General features: G+C 30.0%; 2 protein-coding genes across 3 annotated transcripts; one reads left to right on the plus strand and one right to left on the minus strand.

Moving 5' to 3' along the window:
* The first annotated feature begins 5,447 nt into the window (after positions 1–5,447).
* On the plus strand, positions 5,448–11,323 carry LOC124911248 (pantothenate kinase 1). 2 transcript variants are annotated; one of them, XM_047451702.1, is made up of 10 exons: positions 5,448–5,738; positions 5,861–6,055; positions 6,537–6,583; positions 7,847–7,963; positions 8,398–8,517; positions 9,238–9,332; positions 9,427–9,520; positions 9,611–9,742; positions 10,060–10,172; positions 10,929–11,323. In XM_047451702.1, the coding sequence occupies exons 1-10, from the start codon at positions 5,663–5,665 to the stop codon at positions 11,131–11,133; spliced, it is 1,194 nt and encodes a 397-aa protein (XP_047307658.1). In that variant the 5' UTR covers positions 5,448–5,662; the 3' UTR covers positions 11,134–11,323. The 2 variants fall into 2 exon arrangements, with proteins under 2 accessions (XP_047307658.1, XP_047307659.1); XM_047451703.1 differs by lacking the exon at positions 5,448–5,738 and having other exon boundaries at positions 5,913–6,055; positions 6,527–6,583.
* A 53-nt stretch (positions 11,324–11,376) lies between these two features.
* On the minus strand, positions 11,377–14,841 carry LOC124911247 (probable nucleoredoxin 1). The gene is made up of 5 exons (XM_047451701.1): positions 14,533–14,841; positions 13,972–14,451; positions 12,592–13,071; positions 12,426–12,527; positions 11,377–12,023 (listed from the first exon to the last, which is right to left on the minus strand). The coding sequence occupies exons 1-5, from the start codon at positions 14,641–14,643 to the stop codon at positions 11,463–11,465; spliced, it is 1,734 nt and encodes a 577-aa protein (XP_047307657.1). The 5' UTR covers positions 14,644–14,841; the 3' UTR covers positions 11,377–11,462.
* Between the last annotated feature and the right edge of the window lie 2,936 nt (positions 14,842–17,777).

Here is a 17,777-nt window from a genome sequence, read left to right on the forward strand (position 1 = left end):
CCCATTTACTATGTTAATTTACAGGCCATTAACAATTAATCAAACAATTAAAATTTAGATTAATTCTACAGCCAAATATACACTAATTTTATAAGTAGATGAATATTTGGGTCGGATTGTGGGTTGACCCGCCCATAAATTTTAAATAATTACAAATAAAATTAAAAATACTATAGGCATATTTTGAAGTTACAACTTAACAAAAACAAGTACAACCTCTTAACCAATTAAATTAATAAGACTTTATATTTTAAATTCAACACAAAATTTGATAAACGTGCAATATTTCTAACAATATAAGTTCAATTTTTTAACTAACTAATATATATATATATAATAATGCTTAATTTGAATTTCTTTGGTTTGTCAGGTCGAAAGATTTGGTTAATTTGATTATATATGTGAAAGTAATGGATACTAGTGTCGGATCGTGAGTTGACCCGCCTATAAACTCAAACGGTTAAAGTTAAAATTAAACATATTATACATATATTTCAAACTTGCAACTTAACAAAACAAGTACAACCCTTTAACAAAGTGTGATTGTGATGTGGGTAGTTGATGGATAAATGCGATAACAAATGATAGTTGTTAAAAATATGAATCAAAAGTGTGATTATGATGTACGAGATGAGAGGTCAAACGTAGAGATTCATTGGTACTGGTGGTTGGTTTGGCGAGAGATAAAAGACGTGTGAAAGTAATAATATTACGAGATGAGAGGTCAATTGGATTTAGTGGTTGGTTTGCCGACGAATAAGAGGTCGATAACAAAGAGTCGCAAGATCGTGAGATTAGAGGTCAATTGTGATTGGTAGTTTGTTTGTCAATGGATTAAAAGTATGTGAAATTATGAGGTCGGTGGTTAGTTTTCCAAGAGATAAGAGCGTGTGAAAGTGTGATTGTGATTGATGGTTATCTTTGCGAGAGATAAGAGACATGTGAAAGTAATGAGGTCATGAGAAGAGAGGTCAATTGGAATTGGTGGTTGGTTTGTCGAGGGATAAAAGGACGATAACAAAGAATTGTAAGGTCACGAGATTATAAGTAAATTGTGATTGGTAGTTGGTTTGTTAAGGGATTATAAGCATGTGAAAGTATGAAGTCTCGAGATGAGAGGTTGATGGGATTAGTGGTTGGTTTGTCAAGGGATAAGAGGCCGGTAAGATTGAGATTGGTGATTGGTTTGTTGAGGGATAAAAAATCGGTAACAAAAGATCGTAAGATCACGAAATTAGAGGTCGATTGTGATTGGTGGTTAAAAATATATGTGAATGAGATGTTGATTGACCGAAGTGTGAGGTCACAATATTAAAGATCGATTAAGATTAATGGTTGATTTGTCGAGGGATAAGAGGCGTTTAAAGTGTATATCATGAGATAGAAAAGTTAATTGTGATTTTGGTGTTGATTTGACGAGGAATAAGATACATGTGGAAGTGTGTGAAGTCATAATATTAGTAATGAGAGTTGTCTATTGGGAAAAAGAATATTGGTGGTTAAATGTGTGACTAAAATAGCTGGTTGACTGAAGTGTGAAAGTGAGGTAGCAAGATGAGAGATCGATTGGATTGGTGGTTGGTTTGCGAAAGTGAGGAACGTAGTAATGATATGAGATGGTTGAGGTATAAAATACTCAAAATGAGGTCATGAGATTAGTAGTGGATGTTCATTGAAGAGGTTCATTGTGATTGGTAGTTGGTTTTCGAGAGATTAAAAATATGTGAAAGTATGATGTTAGTGGTTAGTTTGCCGAGAGATGAGAGAGGTGTGTGAAAGTGTGATTGTGATTGTGATTGTGATTGGTAGTTACTGGTTGATTTTCCGAAGGATAAATGGCGTGTGAAAGTGTGATATCACAAGATGAAGAGGTTCATTAGGATTGGTGGTTGGTTTGGCGAGAGATAAAAGACATGTGAATGTAATGATGTCACAAGATGAGAGGTCAATTCGAATTAGTGGTTGGTTTTCCGAGAGATAAGAGGTCGGTAATAAAGGATCGTAAAATCGTGAGATTAAAGGTCAATTGTGATTGGTATTTGGTTTGTCGATAGATTAGAAGCATGTGAAAGTATGAGGTCACGAGATGAGAGATCGATGGGATTAGTGGCTAGTTTTTCAAGGGTTGAGAGGCGAATAAGATTGAGATTGATGGTTGGTTTACTGAGGGATAAAAGATCGATAACAAAGAATCCTAAGATCACGATATTAAAGGTTGATTATGATTGGTGGTTAAAAGTATATGTGACAGAGATGTTGATTGACCGAATTTTGATGTCACGATATTAAAGATTGATTGAGATTGATGGTTGATTTATGAGGGATAAGAGGCGTCTAAACTTTGAGGTCACGAGATGGAAAGGTCAATTGAGATTTTGGTGGTTGGTTTGACGAGAGATAAGATACATGTGAGAGTGTGTGAGGTCATAATATTAATAATGAAAGTTGTCCATTAGGAAAAAGAATATTTGTGGTTAAATGTGTGACTAAGGTAGTTGGTTGACCAAAGTGTGAAAGTGAGCAGGGGCGGAGCCAAGTGCAAGCTGGCCCGGGCTGTAGCCCGGGGAGCCTGATGTATTTTATCAATAACGACGGTAAATTACCGTCGTTATTGGTTATTTTCCGTCGCTGAAATGTTATTTTTCGTCGCTAAAAGGCATTGGTGACAGCAAACTATAAAACTAGCCCGGATAGATTTTTTTAATAAAAAATTAGCCCGGGTAGTTTTCAAATCCTGACTTCGCACCTGAAAGTGAGGTCACATGATGAGAGGTCGATTTGATTGGTGGTTAGTTTATTGAATTGAGGGTAAAGAGGTCGCGATAATGATATGAGATGGTTGAGGCACAATATATTTATCATAAGATTATGAATAAGATTTAATTGGAGAACAGAAAGTATTGGTGGTTAAATATATGAATGAATTTGTTGGTTTACTGAAAAATTAGGGTAAAAAGGTTGGTGATATGATTAGATGATTGGTTTGCCAAAAGTGATGGTAAAAGATATTGGTACTGTTGAGATAGTTGAGTGCAGAAGTGAGATAACGAGATTAGTAATATGAGAGGTCTATTAGGTAAGAAGAGATATTGTTGGTTAACCGATAAATAAGAGTAAGTGGTCAAAGAGGAAGATGTCATGATGATATAAAAATGTTAAATGAATGTCTTCTTATCAAATTCTTATCAATTTTTTATGAATAACGAAACTACAATGAATGAGAAGAGAAAGACGATCATTAGGATATCCTAACCATTGAAGCCCTCTCATGTTTAGACCATATATGTTGATGACGAAGAAGGTAACGAAGACGATAAAAACGATGATGATAATGATGACGACCACAAAAAGGTGAGTACTATTTATTTCAACTTCGATTATGTCCCACAACACTAATAAACATAATTAAATATATATTATAACTAGTATATTTATTTATTATTCATATTTGATAAGAGTTTATATTTATTTATTTATAATATTATAAATTTTTAATATATTACAATATATATAGGGTTGTGTAAAAAAACTGAAAAATCGATAACCCAACCACTGATAGCTTACCAGTTTTATTTTACCGATTTATTGGTTAACTAGTTAAACAGTTCGGTTTTCGGTTGAACTATTTTTCTAGCGATTTAACCGGTAAACCGGTAATAATTTAATTATTTATATATTTATATTAGTTATCTTGTAAATATTAGATATATTATAAATAATATTTAATAATATATATATATATTAATTTTTCTTTTAATTTTAAATTATAATTTGTATAGAAATGTTTTTAAAAAAATCTATTTTATATGGATATTAGTTTAAAAATAGAAACTTTAAAAATATATTATATTGTTAGAATAATATAATATATTATAAAATATTTTTAAAATATATCTATAAAATATTATTATAATATATTATATTATATTATAATATATTATAATATAATATTAGATAAATGAAGAATAAAAAAAAAAGTACAGCGTAATTTAGAAAAAAAATCATTTAAAAGTTTAATACTTAATTTAAAAAATTAAATTATCGAGTCACAAGTTAAAACTGGTTAACCGACCGGTACTGATCGGAACCAATAGTTTCAAAACCGGTAAAATCGATATCAATATTGGTCAGTTAACCGATTTGTAAAATAAGAAGTAAAATCGGACATAACCGGTCAACCGGAACCGTTTAACCGGCCGGTTCAACACCCATAAATATATATCGTATTAAAAAATTCATTTATATAATTTTATCAAACTTTTAAATATTTGTTTTTTTTATAAAAGGCATTTATATATCTTAAAAAGAAAGAAAAATATCTTCTTATATGTCTTTAATCAATTGATATGTTGGTCTACCTATATATTATCTTTTAGGTTTTTGTGTATTATTTAAATTTTTTTTTTCGTTGAACAAAATTAATCTCTCTCTATTGCAACTACTAGATAATATATGAAATACTATAACAATATAAACATAATTTATAATTGAGTAATGAAATAAACAACTTAATAATGAAAGATTAATTCATAAATATAAAACTTATAATTAATAATACCAAAATTAATTCATCTATATAATAATTTTATTTGAAATAAAAATGAAAATTAAGTACATACACTCACCCATATGACTTAGCCAACATTGTTTTGATCCAAATAAATATCCTCCAACATTTGAATCAAAATATATGTTATATTTCAGTAACTTTTGATTTTATATAGTATTAAGAATTTTTTAATAATATTATATTAATTGATTCTAATTTCACTTATAAAATTACTAATAATTTTATCATTGTTTTATTAATGAATGATATTAATAGTATATATGATTACAAAAGTTTGGATATGCTTACTTAGACTAAAAATTCTTTTTTATTTAAAAATATGTTATTTTATTTTAACAATAAATACTTAAGTAAGTTAATTGGGATAACTCAAATATTAAGAATCGAATATAAAGATCAAATGTTATCGATTAAATTCTCACTAAAAATATCATAAATTGAAGGGTATTATAATTAAAAGAATTGCGCTAACTTCCTAAATTTAAAAAAAATATATTTGAAAGATAAATTCTATGATTTGTGAAATATTTTGGTGTACTTTTAGTTGTTTCAAATTTTTTTATGACTATTGAGGTAATTTTATAAAATTAAACTTTTATTTATTTCATCCTTTATCTTGTTTTATAAATGTACAGAGGTGGAACACATGCTATCTTAATTAGTTTAACCTATCGAATTTAAAATTTAAAATTTAAATTTTATAAAATTAAATAAAAAATATTTTAATTAATAAATTAAATAATTTAATAATTAAAAAATATATAATTTTCAAAAAAAAATAATTGAAATACCTAGTTAGTCACGTTAAACTATCTCCAAGATAGGGAATGAAAGAAAAGTAAATTGAGAATGAGAAAAAGAAAGAGAGCGAGACAAAAATTCAGTCTTTATTGGTGAACGCCGATAAATGCCAAAATCAGCACCCACCCAACTGATATTGACGTCTGTTTTGTTATCGGCGAGTTTTAGGTAATGGGTAGTTAGCGCTTTCTTCTCTCATTTACCACTACTGCCTTTTCAAAGTCTAGAGAGAGGGGGGAGCAAGATTCAGACCTTGGTTGACAATATTGGACGAGTTCTTCTGCAGAAATCATGGAGGAGAGTGAAAAACAGAGAGATTCAAACTCTTCTTTCGGTCATATATCGCATTTAGCTCTTGATATTGGAGGTAATAGCCAAATCTCTCAACCCTTTTTCTGAATATTTGCCCTAGTCTTTCTTTTTTATCACTTTAGTGTTTTGTTTTCCTCTATCATATATAGTGATTTTACTTTCGAGGTTTTCTGGCAGGCACTCTTATCAAGTTGGTTTATTTTTCCCGCAAAGATGATTCTAGATTTTTGGATGATAATCAAGAGGAGGTTTCTTGTGATAGCAGCAGCAACAATCTTATCTTGAGTGGAAGACTTCATTTTGTAAAGTTTGAGACATGCAAGATTAGTCAGTGCTTAGAGTTTTTATCATCCAAACATCTTCATCATACTGGTAACTGTTCCAATTCATTTTGTTACATGATTCATGTTGATATCAGTTCATTGATCTAGGTTTATGTTTGCATGTGAGTTAATAAAACTTGTATTCAATATCATGGACAATTTTGTGCTCAAGGAACCTTTGGATTTCATTGGACAGAGAAAATTTTCTTGTTTGAAGTACAAATTGGGAAAAAGAGTTGGTAAAATTATTCAAAGCCCTTTTAAGAAAGCTGCAAATAAAGGCCTGCCAATGGTAACTAAGAAAAAAAGGATACAATTTGCATGGTTACTTACCAAATTAGCCACCATAATTAGCTATTATACCCTTTGACCGTTGTGGGTGAAGAAGGTGAGCAAATTGATTCCATAAGTCTCAACATATATGATTAGTTAACTAGTGGAAAAGCTGTTCTTTATTGCTAATACTTTTCACTTTAAGCTCCTTTAAAATTTACTTTCTCTTATTTGCTTATTGGTGAAGATGAATTCAGGTGTGTGGCATAATGAAGTCCCTGCCAGTGGAAAGAATATTGTTAAGGTAATCAATCACATTAAACTTCGTAAAGCTTATTGTTGAAGTCTTGAAGACATTAATTTTAGGGTTCTGTTATGTAAAATTTATGCTAAAGGTTATTTATGTATTTTTAATATTATGTTGTAGCTTTTATAAGTCATAGTTAGGATAGTATTATTTTTTTCTATCAACTGTCTTCTATTTTAACATCTTAACTTCTTTTCATACCTATTCTTCGTTTTTTGTTGTAAAATTCTCATACACAGACACACCTTTGAATCTGGAAGGTTCATTAGTCTTCTTTTGGTTTCATTTTCTTTTCCTTTTATAGTACTGATGTTAATTTCAACGTTGGTCTAGTACTACTAACATTCCATCTTTTTATTTGTTGATGTGTTTGGTTTGTCCAATTTAATTGGCTCTATCTTATTAGTTACTATTTTCATCTTAATTTTAATATGACTTGCTCGATTCCTGATATACTATTTTGTTCAATTGTTCTTTAATGGTTTGTCTTTTGTCACTTTGATTCTCTTTGTTTAGAGTCCCGGTCTTCTTTATCAGTGTTGGTATGCCCGGTTTTCCTTTTGCTTATACTGATTATTAGCAAGTCTTTTAGCTCCAGTCTATTGAAGTCTTTAAGCAACTTAAGTTTGAGGAGGAAGTGTTGAAGATATTAGTTCTGGTCTAGAAGTAGTTAGGGTTCTATTAACATTTTTTATTTTGATGGACTTCTGTTTCATTTATTTTGTGCTTTTAATGGACTTCATCGGATTTACCATGTACACCAGATTATGGGGAACTTTCTAATACAAGCTTTTTGTGCTGATCCTTTACTCTATCTCTACTTCAAGTGCTTGCACACTTTGTGATGCGTTTGTTTGAGTAAATTCATTCACCTTTTACCAATAGTAGGAATGAGTTAACCTTCTTCTTGAAGTTATTTATATGATTTCTAGATGATATAAATGAGGTTCTGATGGATAACATGATTTTTGAGGTGGTACCCTATTTGGAAACACTTTTGTTTCTAAATTTGTATTTGGATCCGGATCTGAAAGAGAAACTGCCAATGAATTTCTCAATCAGTGTCACACTAAGTTCATGTACAGTTTTCAAATATAATCCCATCTGGATCTGAGACAATGATGTTTTTAAATTAAGCCATTATCAAATGAATTTTAGTAGGATAATAACCTAGAATATATCAGTTATTTTTTCCTTAGATGCCTTACCTTATTCTACTAAAATGGTACTCATGAATTTATTGTAATAATCTGTCTGAAGGCCACAGGTGGTGGTGCATTCAAGTTTGCTGATCTGTTCAAAGACAAACTTGATATTGTCTTTGACAAAGTAGATGAAATGGAATGCCTCGTTTCTGGTGCAAATTTTCTCCTTAAGGTTGGTTAATATCAACTTTGCACATTTACCATATGATTTTTAGAAACCATAAGGCACCAACTCTTGCATAGTTTTATTATCCAGAATATTTTACTGCATATACATTATATTGACATATATATTAACAAATGTGTTAGATAATGGAATACTAATACATCACCCGTATCCTTTTCCATTCCTCTTCTCTGCAATTCTCCAATATTTCCAAGGGCTTATCAGACATATATATTGCATGGCCTGAAGATAGACCCAAAACATTGAAAAATATGCAAATAGTAAAAAACAAATAGGGAAAGTACATGTTGTGGGAGCATATTTCTCACTTCTATAGTTTACACACATCCTGAAATTGACATTTGAGACAGATTGGGCTTGCTTTTATTCTAATTTAGTCTTTTTCCATCCTTTCCTGCTCAATTCATTCATGTGTGTAGACGGTGCACCCAGAAGCTTATACATACATGGATGGTCAGAAAGAGTATGTGCAGATTGACCATAATGATCTGTACCCTTATCTTCTAGTCAACATTGGATCTGGTGTAAGCATGATAAAGGTAATTCTTGCAGTAACAAGCTGTTTCTTCAACTCTTATTGTTTATACTTACCATTGTTTCATTTACCCAAGGAAAGAGTGTAAAAGGAGCATTCTGTTTATTATAATTTAAATGCAAGTCTCCAAATAATACTATATTATTATGCTAACACAACTTATCACTTAATCCAAATGATTAAGTGGTTATTTCAATAAGTTTTTTTGATATGTTATATAAAATCACTTGCTAAAACATTTGGTATAGGAATGTCTTACTTCAGTGATCTAGTAAGAGCATTCAAAAGACAACTTTAACTTTTGAAAATTAATCAAATTATAAGGGTAAAATAGTCTTTAAATACTTTACTGACATTAGTTAAATAAACTTTTGAAAGTGTAATACCATTTCTTTAATCACACGATCGCGAAGGCCGCGATTATGTGTTAGTCTCTTAACTAATTCGGCTTAAAAAATTCAATATTCAATGTTATGCATTTAATTTACAGTTTTCTCAAACGCACTTATGCCCCTGTTTGTTGATATTGTCTTTATTTTGATATATACTAAAACTCTTGTTTCATCATCAGGTGAAAAAATTAGTCTTTTTTTTATACCTTCTCTCGACCTGAATTTACTAGAAATGCTAGTCTTCTTCATAAAGCTTGTGATACATGAAAAATTTACCTTCATCATAAGGTTATTTGTGTTTAGCATCTGCATTGATTCTCTGCATCATTTAGGTGGATGGTGAAAATTTGTACGAGCGTGTTAGTGGAACAAGTATAGGTGGCGGGACATTTTTGGGATTGGGAAAACTTCTGACTAAGTGCAAGAGGTTACTTTTAATTCTATCTTAGTAATAAAAATATAAAATCCAATTTCATTACTGTAGCCATCCTATTCAAGTCTTTGTGTATATTTGTTTACAGTTTTGATGAATTGTTGAAGTTGAGCCATCAAGGTAACCATAGAGCGATAGATATGCTCGTAGGAGACATTTTTGGTGGCTTGGACTATTCAAAGGTATTCATTTATAGTCTCCATTTTCTGCAAGTAGGAGAAGAACTAAAAATTAAGAAGACTAAGTGTAACAACAATTTTGTTACATACCAGATTGGACTGGCATCAACAGCGATTGCTTCTAGCTTTGGCAAGGTGGTTTCTGAAAATAAAGAGCTTGATGATTATAAACCAGAAGATGTTTCTAGGTCACTTCTAAGAATGATCTCCAACAATATTGGGCAGGTAACTGACATTTGTTATGGTTCTTAAAAATCACAATAATGTAGAAAATAATCTGGATGATGACGACCTTTGTACCAATTGAAGCTAAAAAACTACATTATAATGTGAAGATTTCTCAATGATGATTCACAACAAAAAATAAATTTTAATTTTAACTTTGATAATTGTAAAAATAGTGATTATGCTAGAGAATAGAGATTGAAAAAAATATCAGTTTCAAAATAGGCTCAATGCCTACTACTAATGGTAACTTTACAAGTTGCATTGAAGAGGGAAGGAGACACTTTTGAGACCTTTTCTCTCATCCATTATCTCAGATCTCATACTTGAATGCACTTCGTTTTGGACTGAAGAGGATATTTTTTGGGGGATTTTTCATCCGCGGCCATACCTATACAATGGACACCATTTCTGTTGCAGTTCAATTCTGGTAAGTGAAAAGGACTTCTCTGTTTTTTGTATTGCGTCTGACATCTTACTTTTGGAACATTAGTCTGGCTCTCCTGACCCTGAAAATTCAAACTATCTTGTTCACTTTTTTTCGGCATTGATCACAATTCACAATTGGTTTATAATATATAAAAGAAAACTTAATTGAACTACATCTATGTTTCTTTTCATAAACATGTTTGATATAATTTATTTAAATCATTTCAGAGTATTTATCATTTGTCAATTATTAGATGCTAAAACCCAACACCAGATGGGACCTTGCATGCTGTAAATTGTACTTTTTCTTTCTTTTGAAATGATTAAACAATATGACTTTTTTGAATAACTCATGAATCTGATCTTTCTTTCCCACCTCAGATTAGCAAGCCCACAAAACATAGTAGAATATAGTTTAACCTTGCCATATGCCGGGTTATTTGGAAAAAATATTGTTTAGGTAAAAGCAAGAGCCATTTTTGTTAGTGATTTGAATGATGCAATTGACAAGTGATGGTTAATTGGATAGTAATTGAAGATAATCACAAATAACCCACATCAGTCAAGGTCTTCTATGCACCTTCTATGCTACAATTAACCAACTTAGATATGACTTCACACACTAAGAAGAAGTTAAACTGTTTTTTTTCAGTGTAGTTTTCCGTTGTGGGACTCTACAATTTTCCCTACTTAGATATGCGTTAGTTCGAAGCTTAGTTGGACTCGGTTCCTCTGATTGTATTTGTGGTATTTTCAGGTCTAAAGGTGATGCAAAGGCTTTGTTTTTGAGGCATGAGGGTTTCCTCGGTGCAATTGGTGCCTTAACCAAGTACAAAAGTGACGGTTTATATAATTTGACAGTTCCCCAGGTTGTTGATGGATTTATCAACAGCAGCCTTGAGGAAGAAGAAGACCCTGTAAGTGATACAATAGAGTGTAGTATGCAGCTCAGGCCTCAATAAATAATGCAGGTCAAGAATTCTCAGTTGCTTTTACCATGGTGTTTGTGTGCTTCTTCAAAAAGTAAAATAACATTTACATTTACAATTTCAATAAATTAATTAATTTTCAAACAAATGAGTAGTTAAGCTAAATGATTATCTGAGTTATTATTATGGTTGAATTTGAATTCATTTATCTTTAATAAGGTACCTAGTAATGATTTTGATAAAATTTAAGTTAAATAAATTGCTACTACAAAAGAGTAGAGAAATAGGCATTATTAAAATTCAGAAAACAACATTATTAAAATAAGTTTTTAGGAAGAGTAGAGAAATAGAGATATAGTTCCTTAGGCCTTCTTCCTACACACTTCACCATCACACACCCATCCTTCTTTAGAAGAACCCTTTTCTTCTTTAGCTGCTCCTTGAAAAGCACATTTTGGATGAAGATCATAATCACATTCCTTGCAATAGTAAGACCATGTCTCCCCACCCTCATTACATCCATCGCATATGTAATTCCTACGCTTAATTAACACAAGTTCGTGTTTATGAAGGCTATCGATCTTCATCTTCTTAGCCCATTCTTTTGTTAGTTCATCCTCTTCCTTCTCCAACTCCTCCACCCGTTCCTTTGTAAAGGGGTACCCCTTTGCTCCATGCCTCATCACTAGATCTCGTACTTCTTCTGACACGGTCTGTCCTGTGGGACCTAGTGCCACTAGCTTCGGGATGCCACGAACCTTAAAAGTTCGCGACAATTTCTCCTTTCTATCGTCGCCAAAAGGAAGTGCTAACCAAGGCATCGTGGCATAGTAACTGTCGAATGATGCCTGGTCCCTATCACTCGAGATAAAAATCAGTTCAAAAGATTCTTCACCTTCTTTTTCCTTGATTTGGTTGTAAACCTGTAAAAAAGATAGTTTGAGAAACATAATGAAACATTTATACTTTTTGTTTCTACACCCGGATTTAGAGTTAGATCCAGTTCTGAACGAGAAACAACTAATGAAATTTTGAATATGTTTTTGACTAAGTTTTTCAAATACAATTACATCCATGTTGTAGGATGCAGTTTAATCTTATATTTTTTTTTGTACAAGAATCGATTATTCTTTGGTGGAGGTTAGCACATCAATCAACCACCATGACTCCATTTAATTTGAAAGGATTATCTTATAGTCACAAACATGCCTCCGCGAATAGGCATACACAACACACAATCATTAAGAAATACTCTAAGAAAAGGGATTGTTCAAAGCTCTTGATCGACTTTTTCTGTTTCATTTCATATTTAATTGAATAATTACCTCAGTTAGCTTTGGTAGAAAAGCTCGACAAGGTGGACACCAGTGAGCGGAGAAGTAGAGAAGAACATTTTTCTTCCCAACAACAAATTCAGATATTGGAACCTGAAAACAAAAGATCAATCACCACCATTCTATTATTTTATGAATAAAAAACTTTTAGACTTACCTTGACTCCATCTTTTCCAATCAAGAAATTAAGATCACCCAACACCAAAACTGACTCAAATGTCTGAGCTTCACGTTTCGCATTATCCAGCTCTTCAAGCTCGGATAATCTCTCAGGAGTAAACGGGTATGCCTCAGCACCATGCTCCTCTACGATCTCAGCAACATCCGACTTAAGAGTCTTTCCATCTGGACCGATGATTACTAATCTGGGAAGAGATGAGAGCTCGAAATACCTAGCCAACTTTTCACAGCTCTTATCCTTGAAAGGTAAAGACAACCAAGGGATAGTTTCAAGCTCCTTCTTGAAAAGTTCTTCGTCATGATCAAGAGGTATCATCACCACCTCAAAATCTGCATTTTTTGCCTTTATTTGTTCTTCTACATTAACTAGCTTACGAGTAAACTGAGTGCTTCTTCCATAAGAAGAAATTGAGAAATATAAACCTATTGTCTTTCCTTCAAGTTCAGTCACAGGTACCTACATTTGCAGTTCCAAAACCCAAATCACCATATATATACACATTAGTTCTCATCATATACTTTGTAGATTCAATTGTGATTATGATTATGCAAGGTCAATGAATAGGAGGAGGATGAGGTTTGAGAATGCATATAAAACCACTTGTGATGGACATTTTTGTGTTTGTTTTATAGGAGTCATCTGTGGGATCTCCATTGTTGTGGATTTCTTTTTAATAAACTTATATCCATAATTTTTAGATCCAAAATCATTTCTAGATCTAATAGTGTTTTGGTTTGGAACTGTTTCTTAACCAGATAGGCCTATAATGCTGAAAAAAAGAGAGTAATTAAGGTAGTTGATGCAAAAACTTCATACAAACAAATTGTGAGGATTTCCTTTTCATTTATTAAATGTTTTTTTAATAGAGTAAGTTAGCATGATCCCCACTCAAGAATCTCTAATTCTTAGTAGAAATGAAATCTGGATTTTCTTATATCTTAGATAAGTATCTAGTGTGAGTTATATTGAAATGATTTTTACATTTTTATTTGGTGATTTGAAAATTATTTTACCATATATGTGAATAAGAGCAAAATTAAATTAGTGACATTTGACAAATAAAACTTCTACATACAAATTGTGGGGACAATTAAAACAAGGACATCAATTTGTTTTTATTTTGTGTCTTGTCTCTTTCTTCAAATTAGTGATATAGTGACATATATCTTATACCTAACTTTTAATAATAATAAATAAAAATGTAACAAAAACCATTAGACCTTCTAGCTATATCAACCAACCAATGTGAGTGGTAATGTATATCGAAATTTTCTTAAATCAAATCTCGGTACGATGCAAGTATCATGCATCGGGGGTAAAAAATGAAGAGAAAAAGAACATAAAATAGTAAGTTACCTTCTTTCCGTCTGATGAGACAAGATAATCACGAGATTTGGAGACTAATAGAGATTTAAGAGATTGATGAACTCTAGCTTCTTCTTCCTCCTCCTTAATTTCCTTAATTCGATCATTACTAAATGGATAAGCCTCAACTCCATATTCCATAACTATTTTAACTCCATCACTTGTCACAATTTCTCCATTATCATCAAGAAAAACCAGGAAAGGAATCCCCTTCACCTTAAACAACTCATTCAACTGTTTACGTCCATTAGAATCAGAAAATGGAACTGCAAGCCATGGCATCTTTGAGAAATACCCTTCAAATGATTCATCATCTCTATCCTTAGAGATAAACACGATTTCAAAATCGCCTTTTATTGACAACTCATTGTACAAATCCACTAAACTAGGAGTGAACCGTCTACAAGGAGGACACCATGAAGCTGAAAAATACAATCCTATTTTTTTTCCCTTTAAACTGTCAGTTTTGACCTGTAAATAAGAACAAGATAAACCAAAATCAGTATACAAATTGTTCTGTAACAATTATTACAAGGTAAGTCATTTGTTTACCTGATCGCCGTTGTTTCGAATAAGGTAATCTCTTTCAGACGAGGAAAGGATCGTTTGGAGATCGTGCAACATAGTCTGCTTTTGAAGGCTGTTGTTAAGTTCATCCGCCATTTCCAGATAGCTTAGATTGAATGAAATTGGTAATGGGAGAATTTAGTAAGGAGAAATGAATGGTGGGGTTGAGAATATATAGTGAAGGAGAGAAATGGAGTTATCTTGTAGATTAAGGATTGACGAAGACTTAGATGACTGAATCCGATTTTACCTAAGCAAAAGAAGTAATATACTAAAGAAGAGGAATGACTTTAGAATTCAATTATTAAATATCAGGAAGACCAAGACTAAGAAGTTGATAACACATATACAGAGCTCCACTTTTATAGACCTTCATTTTTTTAATATTTAATAATATTATATTATTAATATTATTTTTTTTTCTTTTATTTCCTTTAATATTAAATATATTCTTTTTACTCTCTATATTATAATATATTAATTATTTATATTCTATTTTATATTATTAAAATTATAATTATAATTTTTTTTTACTATTTTAGGGATTCAAAATTTAAATTTATATAAAACCCAAATTGTGAGGAAGTGATGTAGTAGATTATGTCTAATATTTTGTTAGAAGGTTTATTTACAAGGGTATAAACTAGAATGATATATGGTCGTGGTTTGTGATTCTTTAATAAAAACCAGAGATAGCCTTAAGCTAAAAAAAAAATTATTGACGGGAATTGACCAGGAATAATATGTCATTACAAGTGTATTAAAAATTTGAAATTTTTTCTTCTATTAAATTTTCAAATAAATAGTATTTTAATATATTTTTCTGATAAATTAAGTAATTTGATAAAAAATATATATATTTTTTTTAGATTTAGATTATTTAACCAACCGAATTAGACCTTTATCATTTTTCTTTTAATTTTGGTTATACTTTAATTTGATAGGTTTTATTTCTTTGTAAAAAAAAATATATTATTAATAATATAATATAAATATATATATATATATATATAATATAATATAATATAATATAATGATGCTTAATCTCAAAGTGTTCAAATTTTTTGAATAGAGAGTTATAGTTAATTTAAATATATATGTGAGAGTAAATGGATACTTGGGTTGGATTGTGGGTTGACCCGTTCATAAATTTAAAACGATTAAAATAAAAATGTTAAAGTATGTTTCGAACTTGCAACCTAATAAAAATAAGTATAACTCTTTAACCAACTAGGTCAATATAACTTTATATATTAAATTTAACATCAAATTTGATGATTGCGGGACATTTTTAAAAATATAAGTTCAACTTTTAATTAACTAATCTATATATAATGATGCTTAATTTCAAAGTATTCGGATTATCGGGTTAATTTGAATATATATGTGATGATAAATGAATATTTGAGTCGGATTGTGGGTTAATCCGCCAATAAACTTAAAACAGTTAAAATAAAAAATACAATAGGTATGTTTCAAACTTGTAACCTAACAAAACAAGTACAATCCTTAAACCAATTAGCTAATAAGATATTATATTTTAAATTCAACATCAAATTTGATGAACGCGAGACATTCTTAACAATATAATTTCAATTTTTTAACTAACTAATCTATATATAATAATGTTTAATTTCAAAGTGTCCGGATTGCCGGGTCGAAACCTCTGACTAATTTGGATATATATGTGAGAGTAAATGAATACTTGGGTCGGATTGTGGGTTGATCCGCCCATAAACTTAAAACAGTTAAAATAAAAATTAAAAATGTTATACGTATGTTTCGAACTTGCAATATAACAAAATAAGTACATCCCTTTAACCAACTAGGTTAATAAGATATTGTATTTAAATTTAACACCAAATTTGATTACGCGGGACAATCTTAACAATATAAGTTCAATTTTTTAACTAACTAATTTATATATATATATATATATATATATATATATATATATATATATATATATATATATATAATGATGTTTAATTTCAAAGTGTCCAGATTGTCGGATCGAGAGTTATGATTAATTTGGATATATCTATGAGAATAAATGGATACTTGGGTCGAATTGTGGGTTGACCCACCGATAAACTTAAAATGGTTAAAATTAAAATCATAAATTATATAGGTATATTTCGAACTTGTAACCTAACAAAATAAGCATAACACTTTAATCAAGTGTGATTGAGATGCGGTTTACCGGTGAATAATAGGATAATAGTAATTGAAAATAGTTAAAAAAAAATATGAATCAAATATTTGATTGACCAAAGTGTGATGTCACAATGCTAAATGTTAAAAAATATGAATAAAATATTTGACTGACCAAAGTGAAAGTGTAAGGTCACGGGATGAAATGTTGATTGAGAAAAATATATGACGAGAAATGTTATTGTTTTATCGAAGTAAATGAAATAAAAGTTTTTTTTTGTTTTTTTTTATTTTAATATATTATTCATTATTTATTAAGAATTTTAAAATTTGAATACATATTATTATTATAATTTTTTTTATTAATTTTTTTTTGTTTATATTTTTATCCGTGTATATCGTACGAGAATCTTCGTAGTTATATATTAAAAATTTATTTCAAAAAAACTTATATACATCTATACACTAATTTAAAATAAATAACTATATATATATATATATATATATTATAGTTCAATACTTACAAATTTAATTATTATTATATATATTATTTAATTTGGTAGATTTTGCATAGACAGCTCATTTATATATATATATATAATAACTATCTAAAATAGGGTCAATGTCTCGTTTTAAATTTTTACTCAGATTTAACGTTAATATCTAACTATCTACACTCTTTTATTTTAATAAAACATTCGTTGAAAGATATATATAATAATTCAAATCGAATTTATGACATTTGTATTATTAACATGACATTTTAACCCACTTATCTAAAATTTAATAAAAAAACTATTTAAGATAAACAAAAAAATAAAAAATAAAAATCAAATAGACTAAGATAAATGAAAAATAGAGTGAAAATCAAATAGATTTGTAGTGAGTTTCAGTCTAAACAGATAAATCCATACCAACTTGAAAGTTTTTGAATTTAATGAGTGAGTTAAAAAAGAATTTTAAAAAGAAATGATTGTGGAGAGAATTGGGAGAGGGAATAACGTGACGTAATTTTATTGGCTGAAAAAATAATAATTTTTTTCTTTTTTTCTTTCCTCACATTTTATTATTTTTCC

This window comes from Impatiens glandulifera, chromosome 8, assembly GCF_907164915.1.
Source record: "Impatiens glandulifera chromosome 8, dImpGla2.1, whole genome shotgun sequence".
NCBI lineage: Eukaryota > Viridiplantae > Streptophyta > Magnoliopsida > Ericales > Balsaminaceae > Impatiens > Impatiens glandulifera.